The sequence below is a fragment of the Panicum virgatum genome, chromosome 4N (assembly GCF_016808335.1).
Source record: "Panicum virgatum strain AP13 chromosome 4N, P.virgatum_v5, whole genome shotgun sequence".
Lineage (NCBI taxonomy): Eukaryota > Viridiplantae > Streptophyta > Magnoliopsida > Poales > Poaceae > Panicum > Panicum virgatum.
This window is the reverse complement of record NC_053148.1, coordinates 34,975,557-34,994,717: the sequence shown is the minus strand read 5'-3', so window position 1 is coordinate 34,994,717 and position 19,161 is coordinate 34,975,557. Positions and strand designations below refer to the sequence as shown.

The 19,161-nt window shown below is 43.3% G+C and overlaps 1 protein-coding gene across 1 annotated transcript; it reads left to right on the top strand.

Moving 5' to 3' along the window:
• Nucleotides 1-16,207: 16,207 nt before the first annotated feature.
• On the top strand, nucleotides 16,208-16,629 carry LOC120669349. The gene is made up of 2 exons (XM_039949119.1): nucleotides 16,208-16,499; nucleotides 16,613-16,629. The coding sequence occupies exons 1-2, from the start codon at nucleotides 16,208-16,210 to the stop codon at nucleotides 16,627-16,629; spliced, it is 309 nt and encodes a 102-aa protein (XP_039805053.1).
• Nucleotides 16,630-19,161: the final 2,532 nt, after the last annotated feature.

Below are 19,161 nucleotides of genomic sequence, written 5' to 3'. Positions count from 1 at the left end.
TGATTAGGGTTTTGCAATCTGTTCATATGAGATGTATAGATTGATGCACGGTGTGGGATTGATATGAGTTGATTGCATCACGATGACTGTAGATTGGTTCATGTTCTTTCTCTATTGTGCGCACGACTTGCCCATACCGGCTGGAATCACCATCTGGGCTAACTGTGCAAAGGAGAAGAGATTGAGTCGACATATCTGACTCGTGTGGTGCGGTCTTCTCTAATGTACCTATCGCGATTGTCAATGTGATTGACTAGTGAAAATAATGGACATTGTGAATGCCCCAGATCAGTTTGATTGGATCAATCTGATGAGATTTTCATAGCGATTCTATAGATGTGATCTATGTTTTCCCGAAGAGCTTTCAGGGCTTTTCATACCCCTACGGTAGAATACGTTCTATGCTTAACTTGTTTTGCAGGGTATGATGTGAATGGTATGGCCTCAATATCATGTGACGATCTATGTGTAATGATTTCTGTGACCTGCGTGTCACCGTTACAACAACCGGGTTGAGGTTGTCCTATTATTGTATAACGGCCTGCGTGTCGACATGTGATGCTTGTTCTCCTCTTGTAATTTACTTTACTAGCTATTAGATGTAGTAGCTTAGTATTCTTTTTCATGGAAGCTTCAAGCATAATGGCGATGATGATCACCATGGAGGAAGGAGTGATGGCGATGGAGATCACCGTAACCATGGAGATGGCGACCATTATGATTCAAATGACCATACTATTCACAATATTATATGATTATATGCTTATGATGTTTATTTTCCTGTCTTACTATTCTTTCATATTTTCATATGGTCGATATGCTTTTGTCATGATAGAATAGCTTCCCTTAGAAAAGTTGAGTTCACTAGATGCCTTTACCAAAATCTGCACCTATTAGATTTTGATCGTTGTGTGGTAGGTCTGCCAAAGTAGAGTGCCATCAACAATCATAATAAATGAGGTGGATGTTGGACATTCGCACGCATAGTATTGGCTACTCAACATGGCTATCGAAACGGTTTTGGGCTATAGGCATATTGTTGGAGCCGGGGCATAGGATGCCACCCAACGAACAAGAGTCACATAGGGATGTGATTAACAAGTTTGTTGTTTACCTATGTCACTAACTTTCTAGCAGTGAAGCCAAAGCTCACTAGGAGTTTAGTGAATATGGATCTTGGTCCCCTATATGTCGTTAGAGGGAAGACGATGTTGATATAGTGGGAGTGTCTTTTATTAAATTTGTTAATAGAAGAATTACATAAACTTAGTGCTGAAACTTTGAATTTTTGTTGTAGATTATGGCTGCTAATAACAATTCCAGTTTTAACTTGCGATCTGTGCTTGAGAAAGAAAAGCTCAATGAAGCTCATTTTATTGATTGGTATTGCAACCTGAGAATTGTTCTCATGAATGAGAAAAAAGAGTATGTTCCTGAGCAACCATATCCCGATGACCTCCCTGATGGTGCAAATGCTGCAGCTCACAGAGCTTATGAGAAGCACTGCAATGACTCACTTGAAGTTATCTATCTCATGCTTGCCACAATGTCCTCTGATCTGCAAATGCATTATGAGAATGCGGATGCTCATACCATGATTCAGGGACTGCGTGAGATGTTTGGGAACCAGGCGAGGGCTGAGAGATACAATGTCTCTAGTTCCTTGTTTGCGTGCAAGCTGACTGAAGGTAGTCCAGAATGTTCTCATGTGGTCAAAATGATTGGTTACATAGAGAGCTTCACTACAAGAAATGTGGTGATCTATGACGAAAATTTTATGACATTTTTAAACAACGTCACAATTGCATACAATCCATGACAATTTTCAGATTTTCGTCATGAATTTGAAGGTAGGGGCCCTAGGCCCAAAACTTAGTGACGTTTTATTGAATTCGTCATAATTGAGCCCACAAAACATGACGTTTTAACATTAATGTCATAGAAATCGTCATAGTTATTTTGACTATATATTTTGACATTCATCATTTTTTTTCAAGTTTTTGCTTCTCTTATTTGATGCTTATTCAAGCTATGCTCTCATTCATGGTATGCTAGGCGTTACTTTTTTAGTTAAATTATCAGTATGGCTTAAAATCACAATCTTTCATTTAATATTATTTGTTTTTGTGTTAATTGCTATTTTATGAATCTTTATGAATCATATTCATATGGCATCATTTCTCAATAAAAGGTTGGAGAGGAGTCCGCCTATAAATTGGACGCTGAAATGTTGAAGGCAAAAATATGTGGACGCAGGAGTGTTGAAGACAAGAAAAAAAATTGGACTTTGAAGACCAAAATAAAATCTGGACGCATAAATATTCAAGTAAAAAAAACTGCATGCCCAAGGATTCGATCTTTAACCACCATGCTCATTTTCTAGATGCACTACCATCACACCAAGTGTTTACATGTGGTAGCCAGGGGTAACCAATTTTATTTATATGTTTCATCTCGCCCACAAAACCATCAAAAAAAATTGAGGCAGAGGGGGGTTCCAACCATGCACACGAGACTTTAAGTGAAGCGCATCTTCCATTAGGCTGGTAGTCCACTAGCGTTAGGCAAGCGCATTGGAAGGTTTAGTACAAATGCTCGTTGTTTTTCTGGAAAATAAAAACAAAACTTGTCCTCCCGAGGAATCGAACCTGCGACCTGGCTATGGTAAAGACAGAGCACTACCACCGTACTACACGCTTTTTGTTGGGCATTAAAAATATTTTAGTCTAGTGCCATGTGGGCAATGCGAAGAACACAACTATGATTGATATTTTTCTTTTTAATTCAGGATTAAAATTCATAACTGGTATTTCTCCCTCGTATGAATTCCAAATTTGATGGTTCTTTTTCCTAAATTTTTCTAAAATCATGTTCTTTTGTGTAATTGCATTTTTTTATAAGCCAATTATGATTTCTTGAATCTTCTTCATATAGCTTGTTTTCTTTCATTTAAGCATAGAATAGCAATACATATTTTTACATAACAATAACTAATTTAACTTCATAATTTCTATTATTATGGTCAACATAAGCTTCAGTCCAAATTTGAGATCCATACGAATTCAAAAATGCTATCAAGTAGTCTAATCTCAAAGATTGACTTGAGTTATAAGAAACTCTTTGAGAGATGTATCCATTTGTGAACCATATATGGTCCAACTTTACTAAAACTATTTAAGTTTTTTATCGTAAGATTTTAGACAAAAAATATGTTATCATGTGAAAATTTAGAATTTTTTGACCAAATTTAGATATTATTACAATTATTATGTGGTAATTTGGAGAAAGAAGTTTGAATTATCCATATAAGACAATTGAATTTGTCATCTATCTATAGGACTTGGACTGTAATAGAACATATGAGTTTAAATATAATTTTCGCTCAATTTTTTGAAACTTATCAAATGTAATTGTAGCTCAGCATGGAGTAATTATTGATAAGCTTGTAGAAATTCATTTAAATGATAGAAAATAGCAAATATACTAAAAAATTATTGAACCATCTACACAACAACTCCGATGTTGTCCACTACCTGTAAAAAATATTAGGTATTTATATGATAATTATTTTGCAAGTTACTTTAAAGGTACCTTAATTAGGTGAAAATTTAAAAAAGGTCGTTTTCTCGGTGTGCACACAAGGTCCAACATATCGTATCCGTCCATCTCATATCAACGGTTTGGATCACATTCTCATGTTATAAAATCACCTCCATCCGACACGCCGCCGAAAACCCTAGCTACTCATCCTCCCTCTCGTCTCTGCAACTCAGATCCATAGCCGCCGCACTGATCCTCTCTGTGTCTCTCAGATCCATCCAGCGCACTGCACCTCGCTCCACCACCTCCTCGGCCTCTGGCGCCGCCTCCCCTCCTCCGCGGGCATCACCGTGCCGTCGACACCGTGGGTGCCCCTACTTCTCTTGTGTTCCCTAACCCTAGCGGCGGCGCCTCCACTCCCTCTCTCCCTTCCTTTCCCCCTCCCCACCTCAGATCTGCTCGGGGCGAGCGCTGCGTGAGCTTCGCATGGGCCGGCCGCATGGGCGTGGAGGTCAAGGTCTGCAGATAGGGAGATCTCCCTCTCCGGTGGCTCTCTCCCCCCGCGTGAGCTCCTTCCTCCTTCGGCGTGGCGTGGCCCTCAACGCACGGCATGGCCTGTGCGGCGCGGCCGGCACGGCGGCCCGGTCTATGGGCGTGCCACTCTTGACGTGCGGCAGGGCCTGCGCATCGGCCGGCCTCCGCGGCGGGGCGGCCTGCTCGATGCGCGGCGCGGGGGCCATGGTGCGCGCGAATCACCCATGGGGAAGCAGGTTGCGGCCATCGAGGAGGTGGAGAGCAGAGGTAAGCCCTGGCGATCCCACCTCCTTTCGTGGCCTCCTCCCCGTGTTGTTGCTGCCTCTTCCTCTGATTGCCCTCAACCAAGCGGAGGGAGGAAGCGCCTCTGTAGCTTGTTTCCCGTGAATGGCACCATGGTTCCCGTGAGTGGCTTCTTGGTTGTGACTTTTATGGCTCAATTGGTTCGATAAGAGCTTGGACCTCCATAGCTTAGTAGTTAGTTCTGACCATAGGTAATCAATGGTGATGAGGTAAATCTGAAGCTACTACTCTCTGTTTTGCCGATGTGTTAGTGTTGCATCTGAGATTTGAGATCCTTGTATTTCGCAATTTGGGAGATGACGAGATCCCACAAGGAATAGGTACTCGATTTGATTACAGATTAGATCTCCCCTTTTGAAGTACAATCTGTAAAGTGGATTCTTTTGTAGTATGAGTCCTAGTTTAGATCTGAAACATGGTTTCTTTATTTTCCCCCAAGATTTGATTTGCTAGTTTGAGAGTTCTAGTTTAAATGAATCCTGATTTCTTTATCTTTCCACTATTTGATTGGCTAGTTCAGTAATCCAAGGCAAGGTGTAGTACTAGTCAGTGATATTTTTGTTCGTAGAATACACGAGAGTGATATAGCACCTGCAGCTATAGCTAACAGCTAACAGGCTCAGAGCTCAGATTTATTTTCTTGTTTTTGCAGAATCCCGTATCTCCATCTCTGCATTCCTCACCCTTATTCTATGGTATGCTTGGACTCGTAGGTGGTTGTATGGTAAAGTAATGAAAAAACTTCCTTTAATCATTCTGTACATGTTCCTAGTAGTTTAAAACCTAATGTTAGCTGTTAAGAATTACATGCTATCTTGTTTTCAACATACAAGTAAATATGTGAGGCTAGCCGTGTTGCTCCTTATCCATATCTGTCTTAATGCCAAGTGTTAATTTAATCTTTGCCTAGAGCTTTGGTTAGTGGTACTGCAGCACGATTCTTTTGCTTGAATGAAGAAATAATAAATCTAATTTAATCACTTTTTTGGTACATGTCAATTTATTAATCAGTTTGAGTACTTTATTTGATGCTTCCCATCTATTAAAATGTTGAAGCTTATCAACTAGTGCTGCTTATTTTATCTAGCATATTTGAAGCTTCAAATAAAAATGTTTGTCTTCAATTCACTTTGAAGACACATGTATATATGTAACTACCATCTTTCTTTTGAGCAGCCATTCTTTTTTATTCCTGCAATCCTCAAAAGTTAACTATGCACTGACATTAATTTCTGCAGGCGATTCAAAGGGAAAGAACTGGCAGTTAGAATAGAAGATAAGCCTCCCAGAAAAGAAATCATTGCTAGCCAAATGTGCTGCCCCAACACTCATAATATTTAGCTTCTTTCTAGAACACTTTAATTTCAGTTAACTACCTGAACATTCATGTTTTCTGAAAAAAAATCTAATTATCAATTTTATTGTTGTGAAATTTCCTTTTGTTCTGTGCAAACTTAACATTTCTGATGGTAACTACTAACTGTTTTGAGGCTCAGTGGGATTATGCTGCATGAAGCGACATCCATGATGATAACCTCCTGCTATGCTACTTTGGCTTTTTTTGTTGATATATTGTATTGTATCTCTTTCTTTAATGTTGTTGCCTGTGATGAGATGTTTAATCTGGATGAGTGTTGGTATTTTCTACGTCACGAATAAAATCCGCAAGTGCACAGATACCGCTGTAGCTTTCACCCAAGAGTATTCCAGGGTATCGTATCCATTGAGGAACATGAGTACGCTATCTACAGGTTCAGGCTCATTCAAGAACACGCGCCGGTGTGGAGAAGACAGAAGTGAGGACTTTCTATATCTAGAATCTATGCCTAGAAGAAGGGATCACGTCGCCATTACACTTCGAGCTAAAGGTATCGACCGACTTATGCAAACCGGTAGTTTCAATATGTGCTCTATCTGATATCCAAACGTGGAGGATTACTAAAAGGCTCGAACAGGGCTGTCACCACCTGTCGGCTACTTCTACAAACCGTGAGACTATAAGACAACTGAGTGGTATAGTCCAGCCTAGACACCACGCCCACGCCTTTCCCTACTAACCTTAGCCCTGGCCAAGACTACCCTTTTCTATCCGGGGTCTTAAGCTAAGATCAAATGCTATTCGCTGGCATACACATCAACTAATATAAGGCAGAGATGATAACTTGCGATCTAAACTCTAATTCCAAATAAACAAACAATGAAAGTCTCGAACACTTACAACCGAATAAGCATCCGTCGAGGTACAAGCGGAGAAAAGTGCCGACAGACCCGGCACTTTCCCCGACTCCTCCTCACTCTCCTCTTCTTCTACACCTTCTAGTCTACCTAAGTATTTAGGATGAAGGCCTCAAGCTCCAAGGGAGAAAGGTGAGTTGAGAGGGTGTGATGTGTGTGTCCATTCCTCTACCTCCTCCCTTTGTATTTATAGGAGGGAACCACGGGTTGAAGCACCTGAAACCGACTTAAGCAACCAGAAGGGAGGCGCCATGTGTCGAAGTTGAGGCGGTGGGGCCCATGGGCCTGGTCGGCCGACCAGTAGGTCGGTCGGCCGACCAGTAGATCGGTCGGCCTGCCAGGTGGGCCAACCGCCCCCAGCTTCGTCCAGCAGGCTGTCCTAGGCCTCCTTGTCTTAACCCAGTTGGGCTTGGCCTGTCTTGAGTGATCTGAACTGGGGTTTTGGGTTACACTTGGTCCATTTGAGCCTGAATTGATGCTCTGATAATTTCTGTGATTTATGTCGGGCCAAAGTGTACTTGAAACCTGCGAAATTTGTTCAAAACCACCTGCACACATTCTCAAGCACCATATGTGGAATTTTTTAATAAATAAACCCTATGCTAGCATTTATTCCACTTTGTGGTTCTCTTTTGTGCAGGAGTTGACGGTCAAAATTGGTCGTTAATGACCGTCAGCAAGATCCCCCACACTTGGCCCTTTGCTCGTCTTAAGTAAAGGTCATGATTAAGGTGAGCCGATAGCTTCCTAATAGAATATCCTACACAAAAGTTATTTCATATTTTGCTCTTACTTGTGAACTTGAATGTGTCTATCATGATATCTTGAGTTGTTGAAGAACAGAATGATTTTGGCTTCAAGTGTCATCCTGTCATGTTGCCAGACTTGGGGATTTTGAAAAATATTATTATAAAATTGTTCATGGTCTTACTCTCCTCCATGGGTCTCTCAGAGTCGCTCGTAGTCTCTTACCAGCATTTATCCTTATTTTATCTCACCGGCTCTGATGGTATAGATGGAGTTTCGATGGATGAGGTAGAATGTCGTCTGCTTGGCACAAATCTGTTGCAAGATCAAAGATTGGATCCACAGGTGTATACTCATATTTACGACTAATCAGGTTAGTGCACAGATAAATATGTGCTCCTTTTCATGTCTGATTTTATTTGCTGGGTCATGCTTTTTCGGCATGCCATCTTTTATCTTTCTCTCTCTCTCCTTTTTTTGGGGCCATGCTTCTTTGGCATGCCTTTTTTACATCTCTCTCTCTTTTTTTTCGATAACATTGTCAGACAGTGTTTATGGAGCACAAGATTCATCTGAACATAAAACCTTAAATCAAGTGCGTAAAATTTGATCAAGCTCAATCATGTATCCGAGAGACATAGCATAAGATTTTTATATGGCTCTGGTAGCATGGTGGATAAAAATATAAGACCAAGAACTTAGTTTTCATTTTTTTTGTAACTAAAAATCCCAGACTGGTCAACATGAAAGAGACGAACAACTTTAACCAGACATGTCACGTTAGTCAACAACTAAGCATCATGGGTCCTATAAAGTACGGTTCACAAACTTAAGTGCGGTATAAAAAATATTTATGCAAGGCATCTATCAAGAGCTCTTATTAGAAAATTTCTTAAACAGTTTCAAGGATTTGAAAAGATATGCTCATGTTTAGAAACGCTAAAGGGAGGAAACAAGTGAGGTAGTGCAAACTTATGAGTTGGAGCGGGAGGTGCACGTGACGTGTGAATGTGATAGTAGATGTGTAGCATCATGGGATCTCCCCCCACACTTGTTTTCGACCTGCTCTTCGATCATAGACAAAACAAACCAAATATGAAAGATAATGGGGCTCTGCCGGCATTAACATCGGGGAGCCAAAGTTCACAAATCTAGATGAAATAAAGACCTAGGCGCGACTAGATTGACCCAAACCTAAACGGCTCGACTAAGACTAGCGCCCAGCTAAACCTATGATAACGACCTTTCTTAGGAAGTGACTCCTAATAGAGGTCCTTGTGACCCGTAGCCTCAAACAAGCGCTTCATCTTAGCGCTCAACCCTCTCCGCAGAAGACGTAAGTCATCCCAAAGCTCTTCCACCTCGATCTTCCTCTCCGCAAGCTGGTTCTCGAGACGCCTATTCTCTAGGCGTAGCTGCTCAACCATCGCGGTGAGGTCGGCGATGGTGGCTCCCTCTGAAGTCATGTCGTCCTTAGGCTTTGCAGGCGACGACTGAGATCTGGCCTTCTTTGGCGAAGGACTGGCGGCAGTGTTCTTCCTCTGAGCGTCTGAAGTCCGTGTTGAGGTTGCCCCCTGTGCAGCCTCTAGAGCGCTCTTCTGTGGCACAGGAGCAACCCGTGCAGTCTGAGGTAGCACTGGTGATCCTGTTGCTGCTCCATTTTTGAAGAGCTGCTATACTATTGGCCTTGATGAGGCTGGAGCTTCTCTGGACGGCCTTCCATAGGGACTGTGGGCCCGTGCCCTGGATCTTGCAATCTTGAGAGGCGAAGGGGAATATGCAGCGGAGCGGGGGCACTGGATGTCACGTCCCCTGGTCCTCCGCTGTTCCCCTCGACCGGGATCATGGCCAGGGGCTGCACAAAGGTCGGCACATCTTCCATCGATGCTTCAATTGCAGGAGTTGGGGTGTTGATTGCTGGAAGAGTCGCTGGAGGAGTCATGGCCGATGTGGTGGCTACGGTTTTGGATTCTCCCTTGCCGGCCATGGGTTGATAGTGATGGGATGCTGGTGGAACCAATGGAGATTTTGGGGAATAGATGGAAACAAGGTATGGAGTTTAGGGTTTCTGAAGAGAAGAAGAAGGGTACGAGATTCCTTTTCTCGTTGCGAAACACCGTCACGCTTCGCGGAGTTGGACTCTAGGTGGGTCAAGGAGGCTGTGCCCCGAAGCTGGGCCTCACTGGGGCTGGCCCAGATTCGGCCGACCTATAGGTCGGCCGACCCAGGCTGGGCCCCAGTGGGCCCCAGCTTGCGCGGGTCAACTGGTGGGGTTATATGTTTGAGAGGTAGGATGGGCCCACCTGCCCTTTTGGCCTATATGGCTCTTTTTGAATGTAAGTACGGGATCGACTAAGTCAATCACATCTATCTCCTCATCAAGAGCTTTATTATGGTCTAGAAAAAGCTTGAGTCGTTGACTGTTTACCTTATAGGCGTCACCATCGTCATCTTGTATCGTGATGGCTCCATGTGGTGATGTGTCGATGACGTGATACAGTCCTTGCCATTTGCTTCGTAGTTTCCCATGACCAAATAACTTGACCCTGGAATTAAAGAGCAATACCTTGTCTCCGGGATTGAAGTTCTTAGGCTTCAACCGCTTATCGTGCCATCTCATGGTTCTTTCTTTATAAATCGCGGCACTATGATAAGCTTTGTCTCTCCATTCTTCCCATTCTAAGATTTGACGCTTTCGGTATTCTCCAGCTATTTTAAGATCCATGTTCCGCTTCGGGATAGCCCAATGCGCTTTGTGCTCCAGCTCTACGGGTAAGTGGCAAGTTTTCCCGTAGACTGATGGGGTGACATTCCAATGGGTGTCTTGTATGTTGTACGGTATGCCCGCAGTGCATCCGGTAATTTCAGCTTCCATCACCTCCCCATCTCATTCACGGTCTTCTGCAGAATATTCTTGATTTGCTTGTTAGATGTTTCTGCTTGACCGCTGGTCTGAGGGTGATACGGAGTCGCGATGTTGTGCCTTATCCCTAGTTCCATGAGAAAGTTCCGGAAGGCTGAGTCAATGAAGTGTGACCCTCCGTCACTGATTACCATCCGTAGTGTGCCAAACCTTGGAAAGATAATCTCATGGAACATCTTACGGGCATGCTTTGCATCAGCGGCTCTGCATGGCATGGCTTCAACCCATTTGGAGACATAATCTACGGCGACCAAAATATACTCGTATCCTTGGGATCTTACAAAAGGTCCCATGTAATCAATACCCCAGACATCAAAAAGTTCAACCTGAAGATTGTAGTTCAGGGGCATTGAATCGCGAGCTGTGATCCCTCCATGCCTCTGGCAGTTTGGATATCTGCGGATGAAGTTCTTTGTATCTTCATACATAGATGGCCAATAGAAACCACTCTGCTAGATTTTCGCTTGAGTGAGAAATACACCATAGTGACCTCCATATGGTGCCGCATGGCATTTCTCTATGATCTTTTGTCCTTCTGCCGTGGGTACACAATGTCTGAGTAACCCATCTGCACAGACTCGGTACAGATATGGTGCATCCCATAGGTGGTGTCTGCTCTCGTGTACTAACTTCTTTTTGCTTTCCCCTGGGGGTATATACCCCGAAACCATGAAGTTTACGATATTCGCATACTAGGGGTGCGAAGCTGTTACCTTGAGAAGCATATCATCCCGTAGGAAGTCATTTATCGACGGGTCTTGGGTATCTGTATTGGTCATACGCAATAAATGATCCACCACTGAATTCTCTACTCCTTTCTTATCTTTAATTTCCAAATCAAACTCTTGGAGTAGAAGAATCCATCTGATCAACCTCAGTTTAGCATCCTTTTTAGTGAAGAGGTACTTGAGTGTGGCATGGTCTGTATAGACGATGACCTTGGTACCCACTAAATAGGATATAAACTTGTCGATAGCGAAGATAACTGCTAGGAGCTCTTTTTCTGTTGTGGCATAATTGAGCTGAGCTCCAGTAAGTGTCTTGCTTGCGTACGCGATCGCGTGATGCTTCTTATCCTTGGTTTGACCAAGTACGGCCCCCACCGCGTAATCACTAGCATCACATATGATCTCGAACGGGAGCTTCCAATCTGGGGGTTGAATGATTGGAGCTGAGATGAGTGCCTTTTTGAGCGTGTCAAAGGCTTTATGGCACTCATCTATAAATTGGAAAGGAGCATCCTTGGCTAGGAGACTTGTGAGGGGTCTGGCAATCTGGGAGAAGTTTGCGATGAACCTTCAATAGAATTTGGCATGGCCAAGGAAGCTTCTGATTCCTTTCATATTGATGGGAGGCGGAAGTTGTTTAATGACTTCAAACTTCGCCTTATCCACCTCTATCCCTCTTTCGGACACTAAGTGTCCTAAAACGATGCCTTCACGGACCATGAACTGACATTTCTCCCAGTTGAGGATCAGGTCCTTCTCTTGGCATCTCTGCAAGACTCTGTCTAAATTTTCTAGACAATGATCGAAGGTCGTCCCATAGACCGAGAAGTTGTCCATGAAAACTTCCATAATTTCTTCGATCATGTCGGAGAAAATGGACATCATGCATCTTTGGAATGATGCGGGTGCGTTACATAACCCAAACGACATTCGTCGGTAGGCATATGTTCCATAGGGGCATGTGAATGTGGTCTTGCTCTGATCTTCGGGATGGATGGGTATTTGATGGTAACCAGAATAACCATCAAGAAAACAGAAGTAGGAGTGCTTCGCCAACCGCTCCAACATCTCATTGATGAAAGGTAGTGGGAAGTGATCCTTCTTAGTGGCCTTGTTGAGTTTCCTGTAATCTATACACATCCTCCATCCCGTGACGGTTCGTTGGGGAATTGGCTCGTTCTTACTATTTTCCACCACCATCATGCCTCCTTTCTTGGGCACAACTTGGACTGGGCTTACCCACTCACTATGCGGAACAGGATAGATAATTTCGGCATCTAGGAGTTTAAGAACCTCTTTCTTTACCACCTCCCTCATAGCATTGTTCAACCTTCTTTGGGGTTCCCTAGAAGGTGCTATTGCGGGATCCAATGGGATTCGGTGGGTGTAGAGGGCAGGACTGCCCTTGAGGTCTTGTAGGGTATAGCCTAAGACCGATCGATGCTTCTCTAAAACAGCGATGAGCTTATTCGTCTCCTCTTCCGAGAGTTTGTCGCTGATGATCACGGGAGACTCTACATCGCTATTCCGAAAGGCGTATCTAAGCCCTGAAGGTAAAGGCTTTAGCTCAATCATAGGTCATGATGCCTTCTTAGTCGCGAGCAGTTCAGAAGTTTCACCGGATTCTTCTTCTGCATTGCTGACTTCTTCCGGCATTTCCTCGATATCCTCCTCGAGGCCCAAGTCGAAAAACTCGGAGGTGGAAGTGGCCATTATTTCCTCAATAAGCTCTGGAATAGGGAGATCCTTCACTAAGCATGTCAATGCTCGATCCACGGGGATGTGGAACGTGTCCTTCCCTAACTTGATGTTTAAACATCCGTCCGTAGGAACATCCGAAAAGAGGGCTTTAAGGGGATGTCCTATCAAGAAGTCGAAGTTGAGATCTTCGAAGATATGGAAGTTCAGACGGATTTTAACATGATTGTGCCATAATGGCACATCGGTGATTATCCTGTAGCTGCTTGTAAGAGAACCTGAAGGTCTCTTGAGCTGTCTGTCTGTCGAAGTGAGTTTGTAATTGCCTAGAAAAGGTAAGGCAAACTCATCTAACATGAGATTAGCTCCGACAACGGGACTATAGAGAGCGTCCACATTTTGATTTTGGAGACGGCAATGGAATGATGTGGAGGGAGAGTTTAGATAAATTGGAGATACGGATGACTCTCCTTCCTGCAGCCATTCATTGCTGATCAATGTTGTCAACTCTTGAACTGTCTCCCGAAGAAAATTCTCCTCTAAGGGATCCGTAGGAATGACAGGGCTTGGTGGTTGCTTTTGGCAGAAGTATCTTGAGGTGTTGCCGAAATCTTCAAAGACATTTGGCTCGATACTTCGGAGAAATTCCGGAGGTAGTGGGTCTTCTTCCTCCGATGTTTCGGATTTATGTTCAGGGGCGGTCTCATAGATCGAATCTACTGATGGGCTTTTAGGGGATTCCGATTCGATTTCTGAAGGCTCCCCTTGACGCATCTCGGGCTCTGTGGGGACTGGCTCGTGGATACAAACGAAAGAGGTTCTGTCCAAGATTTTGTCAAGGACTTCCCTACTTTCGGTTGGGGTAAGATGAGCGAAAGATCCTCCAGAGGTAAGATCGAGATGGTGTGCAGACTCCTTGTCAAGACCAACATAAAAATGCTGGAGCAATAAATGCTCGGATAATGACAAGTCTGGGCCTGATTTTACCATTAAGGCAAATCTAGCCCAAGCTACACCGATTGATTCTTTATCATTCTGACAGAAAGTTAAAATTTCTATTCGTAAGGCGCATATTTGTGAAAGCGGAAAGAATGCAGAACAGAATCTGTCCCGAAGTTCAATCCAACTTCCATTCACACCGCCTACGACACTAATGTACCATTGCTTCGCTTCTCCCGAAAGGGAAAAAGGAAACAATTTCCATTTAAGAGTTTCGTGTGTCATGCCCAAAATTTTCTTGCATGAACATACTTGCTCGAACTCGCACAGATGATATTAGGGATTTTCACAATCCCTTCCTGAAAAGGAATTTTCCTGAACAAAGGCTATGTAGCCTGAGTCGAGTTCATAGCTAGTAGAAAGAATTGGGTCAGCAGAGGGTGCCGGCTCGTAGAACTCGCTCTTGGGTGAAGAGAGCTGTAAAAGGGATAGCTGCTCCATGGGTAGCGGGGGTTGAGGTAGAATCAAGGAAAAGAAAAAAAGAAGATACGAGGACGACTGAGTCTGTAGATAATGTAGCTATCGTTCCCCGGCAACGGCGCCAGAAAGCTTGTTGGTATTTTCTATGTCACGAATAAAATCCGCAAGCGCACGGATACTGCTGTACCTTTCACCCAAGAGTATTTCAGGGTATCGTATCCACTGAGGAACATGAGTACGCTATCTACAGGTTCAGGCTCATTCAAGGACATGCGCCGGTGTGGAGAAGACAGAAGAGAGGACTTTCTATATCTAGAATCTATGCCTAGAAGAAGGGATCACGTCGCCATTATACTTCGAGCTAAAGGTATCGACCGACTTATGCAAACCGGTAGTTTCAATATGTGCTCTATCTGATATCCGAACGTGGAGGATTACTAAAAGGATCGAACAGGGCTGTCATAACCTGTCGGCTACTTCTACAAACCGTGGGACTATCAGACAACTGAGTGGTATAGTCCAGCCTAGACACCACGCCCACGCCTTTCCCTGCTAACCTTAGCCCTGGCCAAGACTACCCTTTTCTATCCGGGGTCTTAAGGTAAGATCAAATGCTACTCGCTAGCATACACATCAACTAATATAAGGCGGAGATGATAACTTGCGATCTAAACTCTAATTCCAAATAAACAAACAAAGAAAGTCTCGAACACTTACAACCGAATAAGCATCCGTCGAGGTACAAGCGGAGAAAGTGCCGAATGACCCGGCACTTCCCCCGACTCCTCCTCACTCTCCTCCTCTTCTTCTACACCTCCTAGTCTACCTAAGCATCTAGGATGAAGGCCTCAAGCTCTAAGGGAGAAAGGTTAGTTGAGAGGGTGTGATGTGTGTGTGTGTCCATTCCTCTACCCCCTCCCCTTGTATTTATAGGAGGGAGCCACGGGCTGAAGCATCTGGAACCGACTTAAGCAACCAGCAGGGAGGCGCCATGTGTCGAAGCTGAGGCGGTGGGGCCCATGGGCCTGGTCGGCCAACTAGTAGGTCGGTTGGCCTGCCAGGTGGGCCAACCGCCCCCAGCTTCATCCAGCAGGCTGTCCTGGGTCTCCTTGTCTTAAACCAGTTGGTCTGAACTAGGTTCTTGGGCTACACTTGGTCCATTTGAGCCTGAATCGGTGCTCTGATAATTTCTGCGATTTATGTCAAGCCAAAGTGTACTTGAAACCTGCGAAATTAGTTCAAAACCACCTGCACACATTCTCAAGTACCATATGTGGAATTTGTTAATAAATAAACCCTATGCTAGCATTTATTCCACTTTGTGGTTCCCTTTTGTGCAGGAGTTGATGGTCAAAATTGGTCGTTAATGACCGTCAACAATGAGATGGAACTTATGTTACTATATGCGATGAGATATGTATAATCTTATGAAACTTTTATCTCATTATAGGCTGTGTAATTAATTTTGAGCTAAAATTAGGCTCAACTTAGTGGCCCACTTTGATTTGGGCCCATCTTCATATGGGCTGTGTGCTAACGTCTCTTGCCACATCACCTGCCATGTTGATTGCCACGTCACCTGCCATGTCAGCACTATTTTTCTTATAATTGCCATGTCAGCAGCCATGTCATTGACCACGTCAATTTACACATCATCATTGCTATCCACGTCTTCGCCAAGTCAACAGCCACGTCTTCCTCCATGTCATTAATGTGTGACAAGGCAATTGAATCTGTGACGAAAATTATACTATTTGTGATGTTTATTTTTGTCATAAAAAATGGGCTTGGGTTGGGCTTTGGGGGCCCGAGAGAATTCTATGACGGTTTCGAAACGTTATGGATCAACCAATCTATGACAAAAATTTAAGAAACGTCACGAGGTGTGATCTGTGACGCTCAATACATGAAGGTTTTTTAGTAATCTGTGACGAAATTTAATCGTCATGGATCAACAGATTTTTTGTAGTGCTTGGAGAGACTGTGTTCTCCCCTCAATGCTGATCTGGCAATAGATGTTATTCTCCAGTCGCTTCCTCTGAGCTACAAGCAGTTCATTATGGACTTCCATATGAACAGCATGGGGAAAACATTGAGTGAGTTGCATAGCATGCTAAAAACAATAGAGGAAAGCATTAAACAAAATATCAATCATGTGATGATTGTACAGAAGGAGAATAAAAAGAGGAAGCATTGGACGCCTCCTAAAGGCAAAGCTAAGGGAAAGGTTCCCAATGAGCCCTCAAGCTCTAAGCAAAAGCCAAAGGTCAAATCTGGACCTACTGCTGATGATGAATGCTTCCATTGCAATGCCAAGGGACACTGGTCAAGGAACTGCAAGAAATACTTGGAAGACAAGAAAAAGAAGGGAGGTTCGACTTCCGCTTCAGGTATTTATCTTACAGAAATTAATATTGCTATATCTTCTAGTGATTCATGGGTATTTGATACTGGTTCAACGATTCACACTTGCAAATTGTTGCAGGGCCTGACAAGGATTAGAAGATTTGCAAGAGGCGAGCTGGATGTGCGAGTCGGTAATGGAGCAAAGGTTGCTGTGTTGGCGGTCGGCACCTACCACCTGTTGCTACCCTCGGGCTTAGTTTTGGAATTAAATAATTGTTATTGTATTCCTGCTTTGAGTAAGAACATTATCTCTTCCTCATGTTTGGAGGAAGTTGATGGTTATGAGATTGTAATAAAGAACAAGCGTTGTTCTATTTATTATAAGGATTTACTTTATGGAGTTTGTCCATTGGTGAATGGTTTATATGTTCTTGAGCTTGAGGATAAAGATGTCTGAAATATTAATGCTAAAAGGCTTCGTCCTAATGATTTGAATCCCACTTTTATTTGGCATTGTCGATTGGGTCACATAAATGAGAAGCGTGTAGAGAAGCCCCATAAGGATGGTCTGCTGAGTCCATTTGATTTTGAATCAATTTGCACATGTGAGTCTTGTCTACTTGGGAAGATGACTAAGACACCCTTCACTGGTCAAAGTGAGAGGGCAAGTGACCTATTGGGACTATTACATACTAATGTATGTGGACCAATGAGTTCGATTGCAAGGGGTGGTTTTCAGTACTTCATTACTTTTACCGATGACTTCAGTAGGTATGGGTATATTTACTTAATGAGGAAAAAGTCTGAATTCTTTGAAAAGTTCAAGGAATTTCAAAATAAAGTACAGAATTAACTTGGCAAGACAATTAAATTCCTACGATCTGATCGTGGGGGTGAATATTTAAGCCACGAGTTTAGTGATCATTTGAAACAATGTGGAATTGTTCCACAGTGGACTCCGCCTAGGACACCTCAGTGGAATGGGGTTTCTGAATGGAGAAACCGAACCTTGTTGGACATTGTAAGGTCGATGATGAGCCAAGATGATCTTCCAATTTTTTTGTGGTTATGCTCTCAAAACTGCAGCGTTCACACTGAACCGGGTTCCAACTAAGTCTGTGGAAAAGACACCATATGAGATTTGGACTGGAAAACGCCCCGGATTGTCTTTCCTCAAAGTTTGGGGATGTGAGGCTTATGTCAAACGTTTGATGTCAGACAAACTCACTCCAAAATCAGACAAGTGTTTCTTTGTGGGGTATCCGAGGGAAACCAAAGGATATTTTTTTATAATCAAGCGGAAAGCAAAGTGTTTGTTGCCCGCAATGGTGTCTTCTTAGAGAAAGAGTTTCTCTCAAAAGGAGTTAGTGGGAGCAAGGTGCAACTTGAAGAAATTCGGGATGTGCCTGAAACGGTTTCAGCCCCCACTGAACCTTCACGGGATGAACAAGAAGTTGCAGAACCCGTTGTCAAAGAACCAGCCCCACAAAGGTCTGTAAGGGCACATCGTGCACCTGAAAAGTTCACGCTCCTAACCACGGAGCAGCGCGACATATTATTATTGGATAATGATGAGCCTAAGACCTATACTGAAGCAATAATGGGATCAGAATCTGAGAAATGGTTTGGAGCCATGAAATCCAAAATAGAATCCATGCACGACAATCAAGTTTGGAACTTGGTTGATCCAATTGAAGGTGTTGGACCTTAGTAAGGATGTCTATATGATACAACCTGAAGGTTTTGTTGATCCTACAAATGCTAGAAAAATATTCAAACTTCGGAAGTCCATTTATGGACTGATGCAAGCATCTCGGAGTTGGAATCTTCGTTTTGATGAAGTAGTCAAAGGGTTCGGCTTCATCAAGAATGAAGAAGAGCCTTGTGTTTACAAGAAGGCTAGTGGGAGCACACTTGTATTTCTGGTTCTATATGTTGATGACATATTACTGATCAAAAATAATATTCAAATGCTTGAGACTGTTAAATCTTCATTAAGAAAGAGTTTTTCAATAAAAGATTTAGGAGAGGCAACATATTTTTTGGGCATAAAGATCTATAGAGATAGATCGAAAAGGCTAATTGGGTTAAGCCAAGATACATATATTGACAAAGTATTGAAAAAGTTCAATATGCAGGATTCCAAGAAGGTTTTTCTGCCGATGTCACATGGTGTTAGTCTCTGCAAGAGTCAGCGTCCCTCGACACCTGATGAGCAAGAGAAGATGAATGCAATTCCATATGCCTGGGCTATTGGATCCATCATGTACGCCATGCTTTTGTACATGCCCTGATGTAGCCTATGCTCTAAGTGTTGCAAGCAGATACCAGTCAAACCCAGGAGAGGCTCACTGGGTTGCAGCTAAGAATATCCTTAAATACTTTAGAAGAACTAAGGATAAGTTTCTTGTATATGGAGGTGAGGAGGAGCTCGTTGTAAATGGTTACACCGATGCTAGCTTCCAAACTGACAAGGATGATTTCAGATCACAATCTGGATTTGTATTTTGCCTTAATGGTGGAGCGGTGAGCTGGAAAAGTTCCAAGCAAGAGACGGTGGCAGATTCTACAACAGAGGCCGAGTACATAGCAGCTTTGGAAGCTGCAAAGGAGGTTGTTTGGATCAGAAAGTTTGTTTCTGAGTTGGGGGGTTGTACCTAGTGCGTCCAGTCCAATGGACCTCTATTG